The sequence below is a fragment of the Podarcis gaigeae genome, assembly GCF_964106915.1.
Source record: "Podarcis gaigeae genome assembly, chromosome: Z".
NCBI lineage: Eukaryota > Metazoa > Chordata > Lepidosauria > Squamata > Lacertidae > Podarcis > Podarcis gaigeae.
The window spans coordinates 43,062,382-43,085,977 of record NC_139691.1 but is presented as its reverse complement, the minus strand read 5'-3'; the positions used below and the strand labels follow the sequence as shown (position 1 = coordinate 43,085,977).

The following is a 23,596-nucleotide window of genomic DNA, read 5'->3' as shown; positions in this document are numbered from 1 at the left end:
TATTGTATATGGGCTTGGCTTTGCATTTTGTATATGTTGCGAGCTGCTTTGTGAAGCACTCTTCACAAAAGGAAGTTTGCAAATCCCTAAAACAGAATGAACCTGCATGAAAGCAATAGTTCTGAAAACAAGAAGCATACTTCCCTTGTTTTTAAATGATGCAACATGTGTCATTGTAGCACTTAGAAGTGGCATTTCCTCCTATGTGAGATAACTTTGGGTACTGATATCCCAAACTCCTTTCATCATTGAGCACCACCAAGGCAGCATCCATGTGGTTCACAGCTGGTCTCCCTTCCAAACATCAACCATCCCCAGACCTGCTTAGCTTCACCACCTTATGTGTCTTCAGACCAATGCCCTCTTTTAAGATGGTGTTTGCTGTGTGCAACTTTTACTGGTGTTAAACAAAATGGGTTGTTGTTTTTTTAAAGGAGGGGGGACTGCAACCCAGTTAATCAGGAGAATGTTGTTAGTTGGTTGAAAGTGGGTTTTTGTTTTCTGAAAAGCGTGTTCTCCTTCATGGAGAGCACGTGCTGCGGTGGGGTCTTCTGAGCCACCCCTCTGTTACCAGGCAGGGTCTCTAAAGATGGCCTGGGGCAGTGATTGGTTCACTGGGTTGCTGGGGTAAAAGTTATGTTGCAATTTTGGTGGGAGGGGTAAAATGTTTAAATACTCTGCATGCAGCCTGGAGCTTTCTCTTTGCTGTGTGCAACGGATCACCCGCCCACCCGTCCTAAAGTAAGGGGTTGTTGCTTTGACCTTGCTATGCCTGTCATGGGGTCGTCTGCTTTGGAGCGGGGGCCTGGTAGGAATTTTGTCCATCTGGCTGATTGGCTGGGCCATTTGGTTTTTGCCTACTGCGTAGCAAATCGTCACAACTTGTAAGGTTGCGGTTAGGCATTGGTTATAAATTGGTGGAGGAGGGGTTAGGATAGGCTGGGCCTGCCCCTCCATGGAGGGGTTAGGATAGGCTGGGCCTGCCCCTCCATGGTTGCTGCGGAAAGGGAATTCCGTTAAAGGAATCCTGGGGCTTGCCATCTTTTCGTCCAATCCCTGGAATGGGACTAGGGCCGGCAAGCCTTCGGGGAGCAGGCGGGTGAGAGTTGAAGGTCTGTGTCTCAGCTGCAATTCTTCCCCGACTGTCTTTCGGTGGTGCCCGGAAGTCAGTTCTGTCCCCAGGCGGGGGGACAGATAGTCTTAACCAATGCCTAAACAACCACTCACGGTTTTGTATTTAAATAAAGTTGTGGCCAAAATTATGCCAAAAACCTTAAACAAAAATTAAGTGTGCGTTGTGAGTTATTTGGGGGGTGGCTTGGGGACCTCGACACGCAATTGCAATCTGGGAATAAGCCCAACTGGACTCGATGGGATTTCTGAGTAGACATTAAGGCTGTGTCTCAACTAATCTAACTGATAAAATGTTGCAGCCATTAGAGTTGCATTTGTACTCCACCTTCCCTCAAAACAGCCCAGGAATCGATCCATGGTGGTGGTTAATTTTTTAAAAAAATTCTCACAGCAACCTTCAGAGATAGGTCAGACTGATGTGAATCCCAAACATTATCAACTACATCACGCTGGTTCTCCTCTTGATAAAATCCTAAATACTGTATAGAAAGCACAGTGGGATTTGATTATGATTCTATGATTCTATAAACATGTACAGGTCTCCTTTGTCAAGGATATCCTGTGAACCGGTGTAGAATCTATAGGATGGCCAAGACTGCATTGCTTAGTGAATGGAGAGTGGAACTCACAACTTCATTTCCCATCTCTGTTAGTAACTTGTTGTCTGGCCTTCGATAAGTCACTCAGATTTTCATCTGTAAAATGGGAACAATAGCCACCTGCCTTACAATGGAAAAATACCTGTGAAAATCACATAAGTAGCAAGAGTAGTTTGCCACTTGCAGATGTCCACACACACACAAAACACATATGTATATGTTAACAACACATACACCTGTCATTCTCAGTAAATGCCTATGACAAACGCAAGTGGTTTCTATGTTTATGGGGAAATAGCAAACTCTTCATTATTACTCACAGGTTAAAAGCCTGTGAGACTTCACATGTGGGTTGGGAAAATATTTTGAGATGGGGAGGTATTCAGCCATAACCTTCTTTTATCTTTCTCCTGTCCAGTTTCAGTACCACCACTTCCTTTACTTCACTCCCTCATCACATTCCTAGCCCCCTTTCCCCAGTAATTTCCTGTGCATGTTCTAAGCATGTAAATTCAGAGTGTTATGAAGAGAATTTTAGAAACTGTGCATTATGTTGATAGACCGCCCTAATGCCTGCCAGTCTGAAAGGCAGGAAGGAACAGGCTAGGAATATGCTAACTATCAGATGTAAATGGCATTGCTCCAATAATGAGATCAAAATATCCTCTGTAAGCTCCCCCCCCCCCAAAGTGATATGGGGTATTAGCTATGGATGAGAAGACAAACAAGTATATGTATTTTCAATAATAATACCAGTCAGGTCAGAGAAGAATAGAAAATGAAGTGAATTCCTAATATCCTTTGAGATCGCGTTCTTAGGCAATCTGTTTTCCCTTTTTATTTAGCTTCACTGCCTCCATTTGTGTGTGTGTGTGTGTGTGTACGTCTACCCACAGAGAGGCACATACACTATCATTGTCTTTTACTATCCTGTGAAGATGTATTATATGTACATGTCTATGCACACACACAAGCACCCCTCCAAACATATGAACACATAATGAAGTGCTCCTAATCAGTGTTTTAGCTAGCTGCCACCTTTTTTCAGAGCACACTATTCCATTCCCCATCCCACTCAGTGTTCCTTTCCTACCCTTCCAAGAGTCAATATTCTGAACCCACCAGTTGAGCATTCCCAGTCCTTTGGTGTTGAGTTCCATCCTCCACTTAGGGCCACCCCGTTGTTGTGTACCTTCAAACCTCAAGATTCTCCGGAAGCTGTTAATGCTACTGTTTGGGCTGCATTAAAAAGGCATTCACAAAAGAAGTTTGATGTTAGTATATAGCAGACATGTTCAACCGGTCAACCGCAATCAACAGATAGATCCCCGGGTGATCCTGGTAGATCGCGGTTGATTGCAGGATCTTTATCCATAACTGGAGGGGGGACACCAGGGAAGGAATGTTTCCACCCCTTCCCCCCTCTCTATGTTCCTCTGTCGCATCACATGGGTAGTTGTTTGGCGTTTGCTGCAGATGATTGTGGATACGATGATTGTCTATTTTGGGGTGTGGGTGGGTGTTTGCTATTGATTTTTCAGTTAGCAATGTATGGCATTTCCCTTTAAAAAAAACTCAACAACTCTGGTCAGTCCTTGCCTTCCACCAACCCAGCCCATGCACGCTCCTCCTCCCTCCAACGACAACAGGTAGTTTACTGCCAGTTTTTTTTATTGCAGTCTCTTGGGAGTTGGACGTGCCTGGTATACAGTATATTGACACTTGAGAGTTGTTAACATCATGTTCAGAATTAGTTTTCACAGGGATTGCTAAAGCAATCCCTAGTGACAGAGCATCTGAGTTGCATGCAGAAGGTCCCAGGTTAAATCCCCAGCACTGAAGATCTGGGAGAGTCTCCTTGTCTGAAATTCTTGAGGGTTTCTGCCAGGCAGTGTAGACAATAATGAGTTAGATGGATCAATGCTCTGAACCAATATAAGGCAGCTGCCTGTATTCTATGTTCCTGAAGTAATTTGGCTTCAAATTTTGTGGCTGAGATTCATTGTCTAACTGTTTGTATCCAATGGCCATTAGAATGGAAACACCAAAGTTACAGGCAGTAGGAGATAAGGTGGTTATCCAATGAAATCACTAATTGCTTGCACATGAGTGCCTAAGGCCACATTCACACCATGCATTTAAAGCAAAATGGTGCCACTTGAAACAGTCATGGCTTCCACCAAAAAATTATGGGAGCTGTCTTATATTAAGGGTGCTGAGAGTTGTTAAGAGACCCTGTATTCCCCTTCCAGAATTACAATTCCCAGAGTTCCCTGGGGGAAGGGATTGACTGTTAAGCCACTCTGGCATTTAAAAAAAGCAATAACCCACAAGCCGATGTGGGAATGTGGAAAACTAAAGCCTGGAAAAATGAAAAACTGAGAGAAACAAAAACTGACATATTTGCTCATCCCTTGGTAGGATGGTGGTGTTTAAGAACAGTTCTTCATCAACCCCTTTAGATGGCTGTGTCTCGTTTAGTCACTGTGTTCAGTTTTATCATCTCTTCCTCTTTTTTCCTTTGTTCTTTCCATTTGTCTAATCTCCAGTTTCCTTTATCCACTCTGTTTGTTTCTACCACAGTGTGTCAAGTAAGGATGTTTAACATGTAAGAGAATAAAGAAAATGTGCTCAATAAAGAAAGAGATCCTTCAGAAAATGATTAAAAGAAAATCATTTTCATGCTTCTCTCCTTATAATTTTTTTTTAATAACACAGAACAGATTATTATTTTTTTTAAAAAAAATCTTCTAAAAGACAGAGTTTTTACATATTGAAAAGAGATGTAAGTTTTAAAGGAAGGATTTAGGCTGGAGCTAATGGTGGTCATCATTGTGATGTAGCCTTATCAGTAGGCTGCTATTTTTGTAACTGAATCTTAAAGGCATTTTTGCCCTTTGAAGAGAGTGTAATGTACTATGCTGATAAAAATCAAGGGTAAATAGAGGTTCTGTGGTCTGTTGTCATGAACATCACAAGCGACTAATGCCACTGTAGAAACAAAGATGGCAGCTAGATAAACAAGTAACGAGCACCCATTTGTCACCCCAAATCCAAACTGCTAAAGATTAATATTTGCTGAGGGTCTCTTGTTTTAGGTAGAAAGAAAGATCTGTGATCTTGGTCACACGTTTACGGGTTTGCACTTGACAGAGGCATCTGTCATTGATTAAGAGGTTAATGATCAGTAGTTTCAGGTCTAGATATTTCGTAACAGCTGAGCCACCCGACAACAGAGGTCAGGGAAAGACGAATGACTTACAAACCAGTTAACATGCTTTCTTGCACTTTTAAAAAGTAAACAGATAGATTTAAAATTTGGGGTGCTAATAATATCCAAGGAACTTTACAAAGAGTTCAGAGGGACACCATAATGGAAAGTTGCTGAGTTAAAACGAGTTCATTAAGAAATATGGTAGCATTTTTTCTTGAATTGAACTTTAATGGTTCTCTCAAAACAGAAAGCAATTGCCTATTATGTGGCTGTCAGACCATTTTGCTCAATTGTACCCTCAAATATTTGCAGCCACCTTCCAGGTTGCTTTATGGAAAAGAAATAGTAGCCCAAGAGAGATCATGCCACAGAATTCTTTGTTGACATTGAAAATGGCAGTCATGGATTGCTATATGTTAAAAGTATGTTTTGATCTTCACAGCCTTTTATTAACCCTTTTATAAGCAGCACATCAAAAAGTGGTGCTTCTATGCTTAATTCTTTGCTGCACATCTAACATTTTTGTCATCAGCATCTTTTTTGTCCAGTTTTGTTTATTGAGTTAATTACTAAATGTAAATATCCCTGTGGAATGCTTTGCATTGTTCTGTGTGATTGTTACGTAAATGAACATTTCTTGAAATAAAGAACAGAAATGTATTTTCACAGAGCATAAAAGAGAACAAACTATTTTACAGTTTTAATGTAAAGTGAAAATAAATTCCCTCTGTTGTTAGTGAAGTTAGGTAAAGGTAAAGGGATCCCTGACCATTAAGTCCAGTCACGGACGACTCTGGGGTTGCGGCGCTCATCTCGCTTTACTTGCTGAGGCAGCCGGCGTACAGTTTCCGGGTCATGTGGCCAGCATGACTAAGCCGGTTCTGGTGAACCAGAGCAGCACATGGAAATGCCATTTACCTCCCCACCAGAGTGGTGCCTATTTATCTACTTGCACTTTGACGTGCTTTCGAACTGCTAGGTGGGCAGGAGCAGGGACCGAGCAACGGGAGCTCACCCCGTCGAACCTCCAACCTTCTGATCGGCAAGCCCCAGGCTCTGTGGTTTAGACCACAGCGCCACCCGCGTCCCTGTTAGTGATGTTACTTTCATTTAAAATAAAATGAAAATGAAAATTTGTAGCACATTTTGATGCAGCAATCAACAAGGTTACTGGCTGTATTATTTGAAACCAGCGAAAAAAATTCAAAGATTAGCCGATCGGCAACATTTTCATGATAAAGTTTTATTAACACTTTTCACATTACAATAAAATACAAAGTAATGACACAAAAAGAATAAAAAAAAAGAATAAAAGAACAGAGAAAAGATAGAAGAGATAAATAAGTACAGGATCTTCTCTCACAGATAAATCTTAACTTTTCTCCTGTTCACAAAAGAGTGTGTCCTTGCACCTGGGAGCATCCCTCTCTTCTCCCAGCTTCTCTCCTAAGAGATTTCTTTCCCTGCCTCTCACACAGGGTCCTTCAGGCAGATTGGCAATCCAACCCATTAAGTTGAAAATGTAGTCAAAAACACAGGGGCTCAAACAATCTCCAGAACTGCACTATTTTGGTGTGCATGTACAGCCCTAGGGAGGATGTTTCAAAATTTTGGTTCCACCACTGAGAAGACCCCATCCTTCTAACAGCCAGGACACTTGGAGCAGGGTCTTTAAGGAAAACCTGAATGTCTTAGCAGGTTCACATGGGAGAGGGAACTCCCTCAAATGTCATTGAGCCAGATCATTACCCTGAATTAACTAATCTAGTGGTGGTTTAAGATGTTGTTGTCTCGTGATCAGAACCTGTGTTCAAGTGGCAAGAAAGCTTGGTCTCTGATGTGACAGCTGTTTCAAAATCTATCATTACATAGACTGAGCTCCTGCATAAGACTGCTAACTACTTACTGTTTTTAATATTATGCATTTAACTTGGACATACAGAGTAAGGACCTCCAAAGGTTATCCCTCCAAAACAACAGACAAATGCAATGGGTATAGCATGGAATACTATAAATAGATTCATGTAGAATGTGCTCCACAGATTTATTATTTTAGTAGCTCTAATCTAGCTGTGCTTTGGTTTTTAGCACAGAGATGGCTTAGTTATTTTCAAGAGAGGCTCAAACATTGTTCATTTTAAATAACCTTGCATTTTTTTCTTTCTTTGTCTTTTTTTCCCTCCTGAAAGAATGCTTGAAGATGATCTGAAACTCAGCAGTGATGAAGACGATAATGAGCAGGTAACATTTCTGACATCCAGTCTGCTTTCTCAAATGCCTAATGTAGCTGCATGAATTTTTATGATATTTGCAACACTTTATCCCTGCCTGCCCAGAACCTAAATGTCATTTCCATTTAGGTAACTAATGAGTAGCACCTCAAAAGACTTTGCAATTGCTTGTCAGTTGCCCTTCATTCCAGATACACCAGCATTTATTTTATCCTGATGAAAGTACTCAAGAGAGTACCTTTTTACTTCTTGCAGTTTCTTAATCAAACACATCTCCATTCAGGTATGATCTTCCTTCAGTCTATCTTACCAAAGGTATCAAGGTTGGTTGCCACTGTGGACACCATTCTCATTGTGACTTCCATGAAAGGAGACCCAACACAACAGGGCTCAAACCCGTTTGCAGCCTAAGGGCCTCTTTCCCTTCTTGGCCACATTCCACAGTAGGCAGATCAGAAGAAAAAAATGTGTGGAGTAATGGATGTTAACGTGACCTTTGCAAAGGAGGCATTTTTTCTATGCACATTCACATATCCCTCTCAGTCCTCTATTTAGGCAAGCAAGAGGTCAAGGTGCATTATAGTCAGGAGGGTCAAAGCATGACCAGTAAGGGTCATGTAGCAAAGAAGTGTGGCCTGGAGAGAGGCTCAAGGGCAGCTGGAAAGGCCTGGGGCATCTCATTCAGCCCCTCTGGCCTGAGGTTACCCATCCCAGCATTAAAGCTTCCATTCAGAAGCTTATCCACATTCTGCAAAGCTGATTGTTTTCAGAATACTTTGGCAAAGGTGTAGAAGTCACACAGAGAGACCTTCACATATATCAAATGCCCAGTTTGTCCCCCTTTTATTCTCTGTGAGTATTTTGAGTTTCTTTGGGGTGCCAAGGGAGGCAGAAAATAAGGGGTTAGATCTGGAGTCAATTTTCATTTACAGCTGTGCAGCAGCTATTAATGCTGTGTGCTTTCAGTTCACCGAAAGATCTAAAGATGCAAGCCTTTGTGTTTCTCTTTCAGAATGGGCTTCATAATCAGTATCAAATGCTTTTTTTAAAAAAAGTAAAGAAAATTCTATTGATGGCTTTATAAAAGTATTGTCAAATTGTTTGAAGTTATCCACCAATATGGTCTCATTCCTATGATCCCCCTCCCCCTTAAATATGCATGCTGGCCAGGCTACAAGGCACAAATTCTTAACAGCAGGTAAACATCTGCTTAATGTTTTATTAAGCAGTATCATTAAACTGAACTTAAGCGTTTTCTGCATTTTAAAATATTAGAGTTCCCCCAACTGCGTGGAAAGTAATGCAAGAGCCACCAGCATTCCCATGGCCAAATCACAGATGCAAAGTTGAATTTCCTGTGTACTGGGAAACTGTAGCTCTGCACCATGCTTCATCTACCCAAACTTTTATTTGTTATAAATATTTCTACACCACCCTTCAACCATATTCCCATGCGGCTTACAAAAAGAATTAAATAGTTGTGGCTCAGTAGCAGAGAAACTGCTTTGCAGGCAGAAGCTCCCTGGTTCAGTCCCCCATGTCATCTCCAGGAAGGACTGGGAAAGCCACTGCCAGTGTATGCAATACGGAGCTGGTTGGAGTCAGTATCAAGCAGTTTCATATGTGAATTTGTGCATAGCTCCCAGTACGTTTCCAAGCACAATTCAAAGTGTTGGTGCTGACCTTTAAAGCCCTAAATAGCCTCAGTCCTGTATACCTGAAGGAGCGTCTCCACCCCCATCATTCTGCCTAGATACTGAGGTCCAGTGCCGAGGGCCTTCTGGCGGTTCCCTCGCTGCAAGAAGCCAAGTTACAGGGAACCAGACAGAGGGCCTTCTCGGTGGTGGCGCCCACCCTGTGGAATGCCCTCACACCACATTTAGAAGACATTTGAAGGCAAATGTCTTCAGGGAAGTTTTTAATGTGTGACATTTTAATGTATTTTTAATCATTGTTGGAAGCCACCCAGAGTGGCTGGGGAAACCCAGCCAGATGAGCGGGGTATAAATAAATTATTATTATTATTATTATTATTATTATTATTATTATTATTATTATTATTGAAAAAGTCCCAAAGTGATTTGCAGCTAAGTAAAAAAATGTGATAATTAAATCACATAAATGTATTAAAAACAAATGTAACAGAACAATATTATACCATTGGTGCTCCCAAATACCTGGTAAAACAAAGCTGCCTTTGCCTGGTCCTGGTCCTGAAACAATGATAAGGTAGATGCCAAGCAAACCTCCTTGGGATGAACCTTCTGTCTGAGGGATAGTGCAGAGAAGACAATTAAAATGGCATGTTTAATTTTTTTTTTAGCTGAAATTAAAATGTAAATACAAAAAGTCACAAAGCTCCATCCAATGCCCTGCATGACTTTCCCTTCCTCTCCTTTCTTCACATGCCCCCCAGATCTGCTCCAGAGGATCTGTCAACCTTCTGGTGCAGACTTGGTGGGTGCGCAAGGGGGATGCAGGAAAGAGGAGAGGAGGGGGAAGTTCTGTTGCACAAGCAGGTCTGCTGCATGAGCAGAATGGCAGTGTTGGATGCAACACAGCAAATTATATATATTAATTATGTGATTGTTGCATGATTGTCACATGGTGTGTTACATGATTCCACACCATTTCAGGGGTGGGGGGCATCATCAATAAGAACAGTGACTGCAGACAGGGAGTGACTGGTCATAGTTGCCTGCCTGGCTTCCATTCCTGAACAGACACAATTCCTTGTACTATTTCCCTCTTTGATGGAATTTCCCGACATCCTTTGCCACAACCTAACTCTTGCCATGTGCAACCACTTTCAGGCAGCAACTAATTGCTTTGCATGGATATGTGTATTGCCATCTCCACCCAGATGGTTCACTGAACCTCGAGGAGCATGCAACTGTGCATGCAAGGATCTGATCCTTGATCAGGCAATGTGGGTTTAGCAGGATCAGCTCTTGTTGACTTCTCTGTACAAATTTAAAAAAGAAAGAAAAGAAAAACAATTTAAACCTGTTCCAAAGTCACAATAAATAAGAGCAGCTCAGTGTCTGGATTCTTTGAAGCAGTCTTGTCTAGTCCCAATTAGCTTTGAGCTCAAAGTTATCCAAGTGAATTGCAGCAGAAACTAGTATTTTAAAGAGCTGTAGTTTACTAATCTTCTCCAGCCCATTCTTTGTTCTGCATTCTGCCCAAGAAATAGTCCTCTTAACCTTTGAAACGTGTGTCCTTAATCTAAAACACATTGCCAGAGTGTTGTGTGTTTTGGACCTAAGTAACTTTGATACCATTCACTAAAAAAAAAAAAAAACATTTTCTGCATTTAAGTATTTTCTTGGCAGAACAAATTGCTGAAGTGGATTTTTATCTTTTCAGCCTCACACTCCCCCCTCCCTTCTCCCTTAAACAATTAAATTTTACACATGTGGATCTCAGATAACCCTACACTCCATTGCCACCTCCTACTTAATCCTTGTTCCTGATTTGGCTGTCATATTTCAGTTATTGTTTCTCTCTTGGCTGTGTTTGTATTAGATAATTGCATGCAAAATGAATTACTTGATCACTCCGACGCTTGTCGGGCCTTAGGTTGAGCTTTCCCTTCCTTCAATAGATAATGGAAGCATGGAACATTTCTTTCCAACTGTCTGTCTCGCTGGTGTTGTTTTAAAACCCTGATTAAAAACTGGCTAATTTGGAAGATATAGTTGTGCTGTTTTAAAGAGATATGGCATCTGAATCTTAATAGCAGGATCCGTTGTTTTTTCCCCAGCGTCCTCCACCTCCCTGCACCCATTATTACCCAGATCCTGAAAAGTTTGCTTACCTCCCACAATACCTCCTCCCCACATTTCTATTTAGTTATCAGCAGAAAAGCTGAGGAATCATTCTTCAGTAATGGCATCAATACTGAACACACATACCGGGGGCAAGGTCATCCTGTCAAAGACATGGGCTAGGGGAATCAGAAGGATTAGGATGAAACCAGCTACAAATAACTTTGATGGAGTATTTTAATGTAAACAGTTTGCTTTCCTTTGAGTTTCACTGACATCTTAGGCAGCACAATGTTTCCAGAAGCAATTAAGAACTGATTTTTACAGTGTATTAAAAGGCCAATATGGATGGTTTTCACCACCTCTTTAATAAGGGTGTGTTACTTGGAGGAAAGACCCACTGAAACCAACAGGGCTTACTCATAAGCAAGTGTACTTAGGACTGTATTCTCAACTGAGTGTGGGGGGGGGGAGTTTCTTATCATTTTATACTGAGGTGACAGAGGCAAGAGGCATTTCCAAACTGCCTCTGTTTTTTGATGGGAATTAATCACATACCACCAAATTCAGGTTGTTCAAGTTGCTTTGGAGCTGTGCACAACAAATCGACTCCACCCCCACTCCCCAAAACTAGACTTTCCCCCTCCCCAATAAGGAAAGTAACAGGGAAATATGCTGGAAAGAGCAGGATGGCATGTGCTTGATGCAATGTCATCTCACCTCCCCAACAACAAAGCAGGATGAATGCTCAATAGACAAGCCACCTGGAAACCAGCCAAGAAACCTGAAGTTTAGCAGGTCAGAAAGAAACGTAGACCTTCAGCATATCTACATTTCTTCTCCTAGTGATTCCTTATAATGGCTCGTAAACATGTAATTGGTTTTTACACTCCCACAACCCAGCAGATGAACTCTGCAATGGAGCATTGCGTTGACAATGGCAGCAGCAAGGCCTCACGTCTCCACTCCACCCCTCCTCTTTCTCTTTCTTTCTCCACGATGTCGCTGCTGTTATCCTTTGCTTTTGCCCTTTCCTCACTGGAGAGTTATTCATTGATTGAGAGAGGGATAGAGATTAGGGTCTGCTGCAGATTCCCCAAGGACCACAATAAAGAAGACCTTCATCATAAAGGAGAATCTAAGGGCAACAGCTGCAAGGAAAGGGAGGCCAGGAACAGCCTTTGCTGAAACGTCTTTCAGCATGGCAAAAGGAATTTTAACCCATGGGGGGCTCTCTTCAATGCAATAATAATGGGAACACAAACCAGACCTAGTTAGAGCAAGCAAGAGATAGAGATTCTCCCCCTGGGATGTCACCCTTGCATTTGTAGAGACTTGTTGAAGCCTGTGCAGCTTATCTGCTACTTATCTGGAAGGGTTTGGCGTTAAGCCGACAGACGATTTCCAACATGGACGCCACCCTCACATTGGGATTCTGAAAGGGAAGGGGGGAGAGTCGTTGCAAAGAAAAGATCTCTAAATGTCAATCTTTGAAAGCTGAACCAGAGATACAAATGGGGACTTGGGACAGCTTAAAGCGGTGCTGCTAATTACCACACACGCCTTGGGAACCTTACCTGGAAATGAAACAGCATGTGCAAAGGCAAAACATCCCAATTAATCTTCAGGCAGCATTGCCTTAACTTCTTAAACTAGACACCAACATATTTTCTCAGAGGAGCAATATTGTGGGCAGATGAGAGATGCAATAGTTAAGGGGCATGTGTGCTCCATTGCATGCAGAAATTCCGAGGGTCAGTATCTTGTTAGTGGATCTCATGTAGTAGAAGTGAGAAAGACATTTGCTTGAGGCCGCAGGGTATAGCTGACAGCCCAGGGTAGACAAGTCTTGGGCTGGACAGCTCACTATTGGCCCACCAAGCCCAGGACTAGTCTACTTAGAACCTAACTATGTATTCTGGGCTAACAGTCCTGGACTAAATGGACCAACAATCCATATTCCGGGAATCTAGATTCATGTATTATTAGGACAGGCTATGTGGCACCCTCCAGATGATGCTGGACTCTAGATCCCATAAGATTTCCAGTGGGAGGGCTGGGTTAAATGTTTAGCCCAGCTGAATATTGGTGGTTTTGGAGTGGCCCTGTCTTGTATTTTCATATAATGTCCCTGGCTAGGACACTATGTCATTCATCCTATAGCATCCATGGCTACTTCAAAGTATGCATTAGCTGGCTGGATGTGCAGCTTGGATTTCTAGACTTAAAAAAGAAAATGACATGGGCTACCTAACAAACAGCAGTAAATGCTATTTACACACACACCACTCCTGAAAGTCAAATGACTTTCTCTGTCACCAGCACTAAATGGCACCTAGTTCCCCCATACACACTTGCATTCGGAAGAAGGGACTGAGAGAGATGGAGGCAAACCTTTGCCCAGCCTTGGTTCCAGCCAGCCATTCCCTTTCCATTCCATTCCTCTCCATCACTGTTCTCCATTCCTGCCCATTCCACAGTCAGTCGGGATCCTGCAGCAACTAAGCATATTCCATCTTCATTTGGTTGTTACGGTTCCTTCTCTTTTAGTTCTTTTTTCAAAAGCATTTTTGTACTTCCATCTGCCTTAAGGTTCCCTCAAGTCAGCTGATACTTCCCACTTGCATGTAGATGTTTTCATTTTGGCTACTTAAGGAACCCCACTTGGAGAATGAGTTTCCAGTTAGCATATAGCTAAAAAGTCCAGGGTGCCAAAGCTCTACATCTGAAGCTGAGACTTCCCAGCCACACTCCCTATTTAGCCTATTTGACAAGGTAAAATTCACATTTGTTGCTACACCCACCTCTACTTCTGACCCCACCTATCACAAAGAATAGAAGGATGTGTCAATTTTGGTTCTCTCGCTCATTTTTCCAATCTTAAATTGAGTTTTCCACATTTTGCAGCAATTTGCAATATGTAGAAGAAGAAGAAGAGTTTGGATTTGATATCCCGCCTTTCACTCCCTTTAAGGAGTCTCAAAGCGGCTAACATTCTCCTTTCCCTTCCTCCCCCACAACAAACACTCTGTGAGGTGAGTGAGGCTGAGAGACTTCAAAGAAGTGTGACTAGCCCAAGGTCACCCAGCAGCTGCATGTGGAGGAGCGGGGAAGCGAACCCGGTCCCCCAGATTACGAGACTACCGCTCTTAACCACTATACCACACTGGCTCTCATATATATACTTATATATACATATATAAGTATATATATATACATATACATACATACATATATATATATCTACACTAGTATATATAAGTATATATATATACAGTGGTATCCCACAAGACGAACGCCTCGGAAGACGAAAAACTCGCTAGACGAAGGGGTTTTTCGTTTTCTTAGCCGCTTCGCAAGACGCATTTCCCTATGGGCTTGCTTCGCAAAACGAAGCTTATTAGCCCTCCCCACAAAAACTGACACCAGATCCAGAGGCACACAGAACGCCAACACCAATCAACCACACCAGACCCAAACCCAGACCCTCTCCACAGATGAATTACTGACACCATCCAGTAGCCAATCCATGGTGGCACCTCCGGATGCTGCACCCCCCTGCAATCCCTACACAGATCTGGCTGACACAAGCCACAAAACCACAGCTCGCCCCTATACACGAAGCCAAGCCAAAGCACAACTAAGTGCAATACAGCCATCTTCTCAGGAAAACTCTTCACAAAGTTCAAGAGGTCAAGACACAAAGACTTTAGCAACTAATCCACACCTAATGACCCACCTAAGTGGTACTCAGGATATCACTCAAGAAATCACTCAAGGTATCTCTCAAGTAATTAAGGAACAAAAGAAGAAAAGGCACACTAGCCTGGGAACTTCCTCCCTGCCCAGAACATTGGAGGCTAGACACCACACCCCCTCTACAGTATTTATAGGAACTCAAACATTGAGATCCCGCTCTGTTCCAGTAACAAGAAGCCGAAAGCACCAGCCTGAAGATGACGAGTGAGACCTCGTCGAAACGTCGCCTAGACACCCCAACTTTTACACGGGAAGACACCCGAGGACACCAAAACCTGCATTCCTGTACCCGTGAAAATCTACGAAAGCAAATACTTATATATACATATATATATACATATACATATATATACATATATATACATATACATATATACTTGTGAAAATTCACCAGCATTTTAGTGTGCCTTTTTCCTAAGTATATGCAGCTTTGTCTAATATGCATATTTTTGCAAACAATTTCCCCTGATACAACGTATTTTTGTGCATTGGTTTCACTAATATATTTATTTTTATGCACATCCCTAAGCATTTTTGTAGCTATTATTTGGTTGGAGAACTGCATCGCAAAATTCGGAACGAGTGTGGATTTTGAAGGATAACTTTGTTTCAGTTCACATGCTGTCTTGAAGAGAGCAGATTGGATAGATTTGTCTTTAAAAGCAAACTGAATCAATTCTTTTCTCTGTTCCTACCTACCACTGACATGTAAATCCCAGAAGTAAATTTGGCTCCTGGACTGAAAAAAGTTCCAAATCCTTATTATATAGAATATGAACCTTCATAGGCAGTCTGACTACAGAATGCGTCAGACAAATAAAGAGAGTAGACCTTTTCTAGAGCAACTGAGAGGCATCTTATTTGACAGAATGCTGGTATAGATGGGCCCTGGTCGGATCCAATCCGGCAGTCCTTACAACCTTATAATTAACAGCAAGATGAGTGTTAAATTAATGAGGTATCAGCTTCTCAGCTAGAGATGTGTGTATTTTCTCTAGAAAACACATGTCCTAAATAACGATTTTTCTGTATGGAAGATGTAGGCATGGGGAGAATGTTGAATATATGAGACACAGGAGACGAGAGCCATTGTTACAAATGCAGTCTTTTGATAAACAGCCTTTGCGTTACCCTCAGGGAAAGGCTGACCTAAACCGTGACACTCAGACTCCCAGATGCAAAGTTGCCAGCTTCTTGTCACAGGAGATTAGGGTAAGGGCTGATATTTTCCTCGGGAGACAATGCACTGAGCTGGGGGCACCATCTTGCAGGAACAACTCTCAGTCACTGCACTGTACAAGTTTCCCTGAATGCCAAAGGGCGTGAGGGTGATTTTATCATTGCTTTGACTGCAAAGGGCCTTCCAGAATTCCCATAAAGTCAGCTCAGCTGGGTCACTGAAACTATCATCAAGATCCAATTCTTTTTTTTAAAAAAACAACATTGTCCAGTAGCACCTTTGAGGCCAACTACGTTTGTTCTGGGAATAAGCTTTTGTGTGCATGCACACTTCTTCAGTTACTGTGTCAGACCAACATGGCTACCTACCTGACTCAAGAACCAATGTAACAGTGGAAAAGCTGTTGGGACTTGGCACACAGAGACCTGGGTTCAGATTCTACTCATCTGTGATTCTGTTCATCCATCTGTTGGCCTAACATACATCACAAGATTTATTGTGAGGATCAAGTGAAATAATGCCCCTGTATATGCCACCTTGACCTTCATTGTGGAAGGGCAGGATACAATCGTGATGGCAATCATCAGTCTTGAACTGCCCTTTACAAATATAGTTTTATGGGAAAGAAGGATTGGTTGGTTGGAATGGTATAGCTAGGACACTTAGACTGCATTCGGGCAGCACATTCTTCCATTTTCCAGATCTTCCCTTGCCTGTTATTTATTTGCATTTAATGATATCTCTCACTCAAAATAAAACCATTTCTGGAATCCTAGGAAAACCTAGTGGAAGTTTAGTACTCATTTCTGTGTGAATTGCTTTCGGTGGCGGGGGGGGGGGGGAATCAACCTGGTTAGACTCAAAAATCATGGGATGAAATTCAGGGCTACATTGTGGCATACAGTTCTCTCCCGCCATTTTCATGGGTAAATCATGTGGGAACAGAAGGATGCAGTTGCCACCCCATGCCCACTAGTTTGAATGTAATTTAGCATGACATGGTTTGTTTGTTTTTTAAAGAGTTCCATGATGCAGGAAGTATTGCAGTGTAAGAAGAATGCTAGAAACTGGGGCACAAATACTAGCATTTTATATAGATACAGAAAGCTTTTCTTCTTAATGTTTAAACAACAACACATACACAAAAACAAAAACTCCTACTGCTTTAATAACTATGATGCTGCACAGAATATAGCCATATTATATAACCAATCAAAGAAAAGGAAGAATCCAATGCAATAAAAGAAAAACAGAACAGTATCAGAAATCAAACCAGTCAAAAGATTTAATATGCTGTAGGATAGTGTCAATTATCCATGTTGTTCATATTCATAACAAAACAGTGTCATTCTGCTGTTTGTAAGCTTTACATTTAAAGCAATCTACCACACCATTAGACACTATGTCATAAGATTTGCCCCCTTCCAATCCCTTCCAGAATGTGGCAGTCACCAACCTTGGCCACCACCTGTAAATATTCAATTAATGATTTAAAGAGAACATTCAAGTTTTCACCAGGAAGTAAATTCAACCTGGCTAGCTCACTTGTCTTTTGTACGTGTTGGCCAGTAATTTCACAGATCTCCGTAAAGACAGAATCAAAAATGGAGAGAGATTATCGTATTTCCAGCACTTGTCATAGTCAGTCTCTCAGCCTAAGCTACCTCATAGGATAACAGGGGAGGATAACAGGGGAGCAGAAGAACTGCATATGTTGCTTTGAATTCCTTGCTGACAAACTGGACAAAATTATAGTTTATATATATATATATATATATATATATTTCCAGGAAGCACATGCTATGTTACAAAATGACTGCAGCATCGCAGCAAATCCTACCCTGACATACTGATGATACATGTGACATTTCAATCACATGGCACATTCTAGGGGATATAGCTGTGAGTATAAAAATCATAAGGAAATTACAAAGTGAAGTGGTGAAATTGTCCGCCTCAATCTGCTCTCCATTTTCCAATTACCTTTAATTATCTTAATGTACATTTTCAGACTCAAAATTAGCGGCAGCCACATGATGTAACCCTCTTAATGTCCTAAGGGTCCACTTTAGGCTCTTTCAATTCCATTTCTGTCCTTCACAGTACGATCTCCCCTCTCAGACCTTGTTCTTCCTGAGGCTGTGAAACCATGACTGAGCTGTGCCACTTCAGGCTACAGGAAGTCTCTGCCATCACGGAATAGGCCTCTGTTCCAAAACAATTAACAGCACATGGGAAATTAGATGCCCCATGGAGATGGGATTTGGCTTAAGTCTTCTCCCTGTCATGCCAGGGCTGCAGATATTTATTTAGATATTTAAAGGCTGTGTTTGCATAATATTACAGCAAGGCCGTGTATAACATTCAAAATTGCAGTAAGATCAATAAGAACGTCAATAAATACTGGTCAGGAAAAAGGAAGTTGTGCTTCAAAAGCCTGTCTGAATAACACCGTTTTTTGGATTCTGTCTGATTTCTTCCCAGCTGTACTGGCAAGGAGTTTCACAGAGGCAGGGCTCAGTCCCCAGCAAAGGCCATCCGAAACTCAGAGATGTGGGGAAACACCAGAATTGCCCCATCAGTGGAGATCTCAATGATCAAAGTAAAGCAGAAGGAATCAGTTGTTTAGTGCTCCCGAGATGTTTAAGGCTTTGTGCATTAACACAAGAACCTTGAATGTGGCCCAGTATCAAACTGGGAGGCAGGCAGACATGAAGGAAGCAAGCATGAATGGGCACTGCTATTTTTCTAGGGAAAAGAGGTGTTGGAACTTGCCATGAATGCCTCCCTTGTTTGATTGTAATGGCAATGGTGCCCACCAGAGAGGTGCCGGAACTGAATTCCAGTTACTGGGTTGGTACCATGATGGCACGAGGGCAGGGTAGGGTGGTAACAAACTTGGGGCTGGCTTCATGCTGGTTCTGCTGGTTCACTCATTGCTGGTGCCCCACTGCCTGTTCCTGCTTTCCACCATCTTGGTACCATCATAGTAAATGGCAGTAACTCTACTGTTGGAAGGACAATGGCATGGCACTGCCCAAACTCACCAGATGCGAGAGAGAGAGAGAGAGAGAGAGAGAGAGAGAGAGAGAGAGAGAGAGAAATTTACCCCTGGATTGTAATGAAACTTCAAAGGGATTACAAAAAGAATGAAATAATAAAATTACCAGTAAAACAGTTCAAAACAGCTATTTAAAACATTTAAAAATAAATAAATCTTCAATAAGTTAAAAAAAAAAGATTAGAATGCATGTCATCGTTGTACATACCTGGAATGGCTTGCTTAAACAAAAATGTTTTTAGCAGGTACCAAAAAGAGTACAGTGAAACAGCTTGTGTCATAAGAGACTCGTAATGGTAGATAGATATAACCCCCACCTGCTTCTTAAGGTGGTACTGCCCAGATAGAACTATATGGCTTCAGTGACAACTGGGCCTTTGAGTACTTTGGAGTGTTTAGAAACCTCCTTCCAGCTTCATTTAAATAAAAACAGAAGCACAGAAATCATTATTAATTGCCTGGGGGGTGGAACCCTTGCTAAGCCTACATTTATGTAGGTTGAACAAATATCCCAACTGAGTGAAAGGGCAAGCAAGGCATCTGAAATCCTTTAAATTAATAATCAAAAGTTCACATCACGTCTCAGACAAATCAAACTTAGCCAGGAAGACGAGACGCAGAAATTATTAACTCTGTAGTCAAGCTGATGGAGGTTCAGTGAGATCATTTTGTTCAAAGATTAAAGGTGAGTGCTATAGTAATTGAGGAGGATGACTATGACAATATTAGACTAGAACCATTAAAGTCAGTAATGATCAAAAGTTAATTATCAAAGCAGAGAGAACTACTCAATGCAGACAATTTGTGTCAATAGCTAGCTATCCCAAGAAAGAGAACTGGGTGAGAGAAGGGACTAATTTGGAGACGGTATTTTCTTATAATGACGTTACAGCAAAGATGCATATTTCAAAGGATGTTGGCTACAAAAAGAGAGATTAAGAAAATAATGCATTTTTCCCCTGATCAGAGAATAATAATTATCTCTAATTGACAAACCTGCTGCATACAACGTGTTTTCATACAATGTATTTTTGCATTCAAATGCAACGTGTACTGAAATGAAGCATCAATGAATGGTGCTTTGATTTCAGTATGCCTCATAGTTGCCAGATTTTCTATGTGTTTCTTTAGAGGAGAGTCCCAGCACTGCTTAAGTACTTTCAGAACCCCCCCCCCCAAAAAAAGAATGTAATTTTAAAGTGGACAGTGTAGTTTTGGAGCTTGGAATAGGTTTAACAATGTCTTGATATGTTGTCACCAAACTTAGCACATGGGTTCCCGTAGTGTTGGTGAGGGTTAACATTTATGTTTTCATGCTGGACTCCATTTTAAATCAAGCTGGTAGACTAAACTGTTACTTTGGCATGACTTCTCCCAGTTTTTGGCATGAAGGGTCTAAACTCACAAATTACACTATCCATTTAAAATTCACAAAATTTGAGAGTTTCTTTAATTAAAAAAAAAGCATGGCCAGCACCAGACACTCCTCTACTATATATTTTAGGAATTTGCTTGTCTATGTCTTCTCTATGCGTTTAGACACCTCTTGAAATAAAATCACCAAACAAGTTTTCTTGTTGTTATTTTGTTATTTGGGTTTCTGGGCAGTGCTGGGCACTTCCCACTAGCTGTTACTATTTTAAACTTGTGTGCTGCCTTGTCACACAAAAAATGGCATCTTTGCAATGCTCAGAAAATAAAAATGCAGCAAAACAATAGTGATAACTTTATTCCAAAATGTAATATCAGCATTTACAGAAAGCTTTCATAAGCCCCAAATCAGCAACAAAGAGTCTTGTGCAACCTTAAAGACTTTAAAAATCTTTTATAGTATAATAAGCATTTGTGTGCTAGAGTCCACTTCATGATATCCATATCTGCATTTTTAATAGCAGTGTTTTAATAAACAATCCTGTAACATTTCATTTCAATGAACATGACATCAGCATCTCAATAAACCATAAAACGCCGGACTCTATAAAGGAGCAGCAGAAATAATGAAATCTATCCTACTAACAATAAGAAACTGCTTAGCAAAACTGAAGAGAATAGACAGAAAAAGGGAAAGGGAAATCTTTTGGACCCTAACTCCAAAACCCTTATTAAAGCAATATATTTATTAAGCTAACCAATAGATTAAACCAGAATTGGGCAGAGTTGTAGCTCAGTGGCAAAATATCTGCTTTTCACAATTCCCAGCCTCTCCAGGGCTGGGAAGGATACGTTATACGTGAAATGCTGGAGAGTTTCTGTCAGTAAGTGTAGGCAGCATGAGCCAAATGGACCCTAACAGTGTGATTCAGTAGGAGGCAACTTCCTATGTTTCTATCACAAAATATGGGGTACACTTTTGAGTTCCACAGAACTTTAATCAGGCTGGGTGATAATCCAAACTGGGGTGTATGTGTATGTGTATATGTATGTGCATGGCCTTAAACATCAGCACATTTTCCCCCCTTCCCATCTCAAAATGGCTCCCATTTGCCAACTAGCCTTGTCTTAGCTTCCCTCTGGTAGTGCTCACTTCCTTCATTTCGCCTATCTGTGGCCACATTGCCTACACCTGCTGCCTCTTTTATATCATCCCTTTGGATTTTGTTCAAGTTTGTCTGGGATAAGCAATCATGTCAGAGCCAGCCCTACCATTAGGCACAGATGGCCACCTCAGGTAGTAGATGCTGTGCAGGCAGGAAGCAACAATAGTAGCCCCTCTTCATGTGCCTAAGGCTACCAGTCTGCTGGGGAACAGAGCTGTGCCACCTGGCCTGCCCTCATATGCAGTGGAGGATACCATCCCCTTGCCAACTTTTTCACATATGGTAGGGAACGTCCTTCACTTCAGACTGCAAAATGTCTTGGGCCGACCCTATATGCAGACATTTTGGCAGAGGGAAAAGGACTTGTCAACTGGCTGCTGGCATTGGGTTCAGAGGTGCTTACCCTTGGTGGACACACCTTGAGGCCACAAGATTCCACAAACTCAAATGATTGCTTTCTCGTTCTTGAACCTTTTCTGGCTCCTCAGAAAAGTCCACAACACTATTTTTTGCTGTGTTCATCAAAATAAACTGCATGGTGCACACTTGTCTTACCAGTTTGTAAGTCCAAAATTCTTTATCCCTTGCCTCCAGAGGTGTACCCCACAAGGATACCTGCTTGTGCCCTGGAGTCAAGCTTGTCTCTATGTTCTTTGGGGACGTGGTAGTAACATAGACTTCCAAACACACATATGTGTGACAGGTTGGGAACTCTCCCACGCCAAAGTTTGAAAGGTGTGCGTTTAGCTCCCTTGGTTCTGGAGATACACTGCTGTGTTTGCTGAATCTGGCCACAGCCTCTGTGGCAGGGATGCATCCTTTAGCATGCATCTTGCCATCTCCATGATGGATCTAAACTTTCTCTCAGCTATGGAGTTCTGTTGTGGTGTGTAGGGAATGGACTTGTTGCATGGGGTAGTTATAAACAGAACTGTGTAGCATTATCTTCCACAGAAGCAGAGTATGTTGCAGCTACAGAAGCGTGCAGAGAGGTTGCCTGGCTGGATCAACTCATTAAGGACTTTGGGTTGGTGAGCAAGGTACCTGTTAAGCTGCTAGAGGACAGTTAGAGTTGCATGAAGCTATCTCTGAGTGAGAAGTTCCACACAAGAATGAAATACATTGGCGTAAAGTACCACTACATTCGCGAAATGATTCAGAGTGGACTTGTGGAACTCTCTTATTGCAACACCAAAAAGATGACTGCTGACAAAGACCCTGCCAAGAAAGAGTTTCCAGAATCTAAGTGTTAAGCTGGAACTCTGGGTAGTTGATTAAAGTTGTTTACTTTTGTAAATGTTGTATTGCCTGAGAAGGGGTATGTGGGATGTAAAAACGGATTGCAGTCAAATACAGTGGTACCTCAGGTTACATACGCTTCAGGTTACAGACTCCACTAACCCAGAAATAGTACCTCGGGTTAAGAACTTTGCTTCAGGATGAGAACAGAAATCGCACAGCAGCAGCGGGAGGCCCCATTAGCAAAATGGTGCTTCAGGTTAAAACAGTTTCAGGTTAAGAACGGAACTCCAGAACGAATTAAATACGTAACCAGAGGTACCACTTTACAACATTCCTACAATGCACACGCTGGGGAATGCTTTGTATCACTCAGGAGAAAATTTGCTAGTTCCTCCTGAGCTGGGACATACTTCCTTTGCATGTGATTTAATGTGGGTGTGGCCTGTTCTTTTCTTCTTGTTCTCCCTTTTTGTGTTCCTAAGAGTTAGAAGTGACTGCTGAGTCACAGTCACTTGAGACTATTTCCCTTATGGGATACTTCACATAGTTATATGTTGTTCTGTAAATTAAGTCTGCCTTCAGGGATCTTATTGTGAACTGGATGGTTGTAAGTAAACTAGTTTTATGTTAACTTTACTCAGATGGCCGTGTCTATTCTTTTAGGAGGGATATAAAAAGGGATCTTACCAGGAATCCTAAATAGTGATGCATTGATTCTGCAGCCAGCAAACCACTGTGTAATTTAAAAGGGGGGTTGTTTAACAACTCTGCTAAGTTATAGAACTTGCTGATGAAAGTTAGGAAGGATATAATAAAATAATATATCCTCTCCTGCATCCCTAAACATCCCCACACACATCACTACTGTC

The 23,596-nt window shown here is 41.7% G+C and overlaps 1 protein-coding gene across 13 annotated transcripts in view; it reads left to right on the top strand.

The window, feature by feature from the left end:
* The window catches only part of AFF2 (ALF transcription elongation factor 2), a 383,311-nt gene that overhangs the window by 273,466 nt on the left and 86,249 nt on the right, over positions 1 to 23,596 (top strand). For all 13 annotated transcript variants that reach the window (XM_083722703.1, XM_083722708.1, XM_083722709.1 and 10 more), the window contains one exon: positions 7,137 to 7,188. In XM_083722703.1, the coding sequence (XP_083578829.1) occupies positions 7,137 to 7,188 (52 nt within the window). The remainder of the gene's footprint in view (positions 1 to 7,136; positions 7,189 to 23,596) is intronic.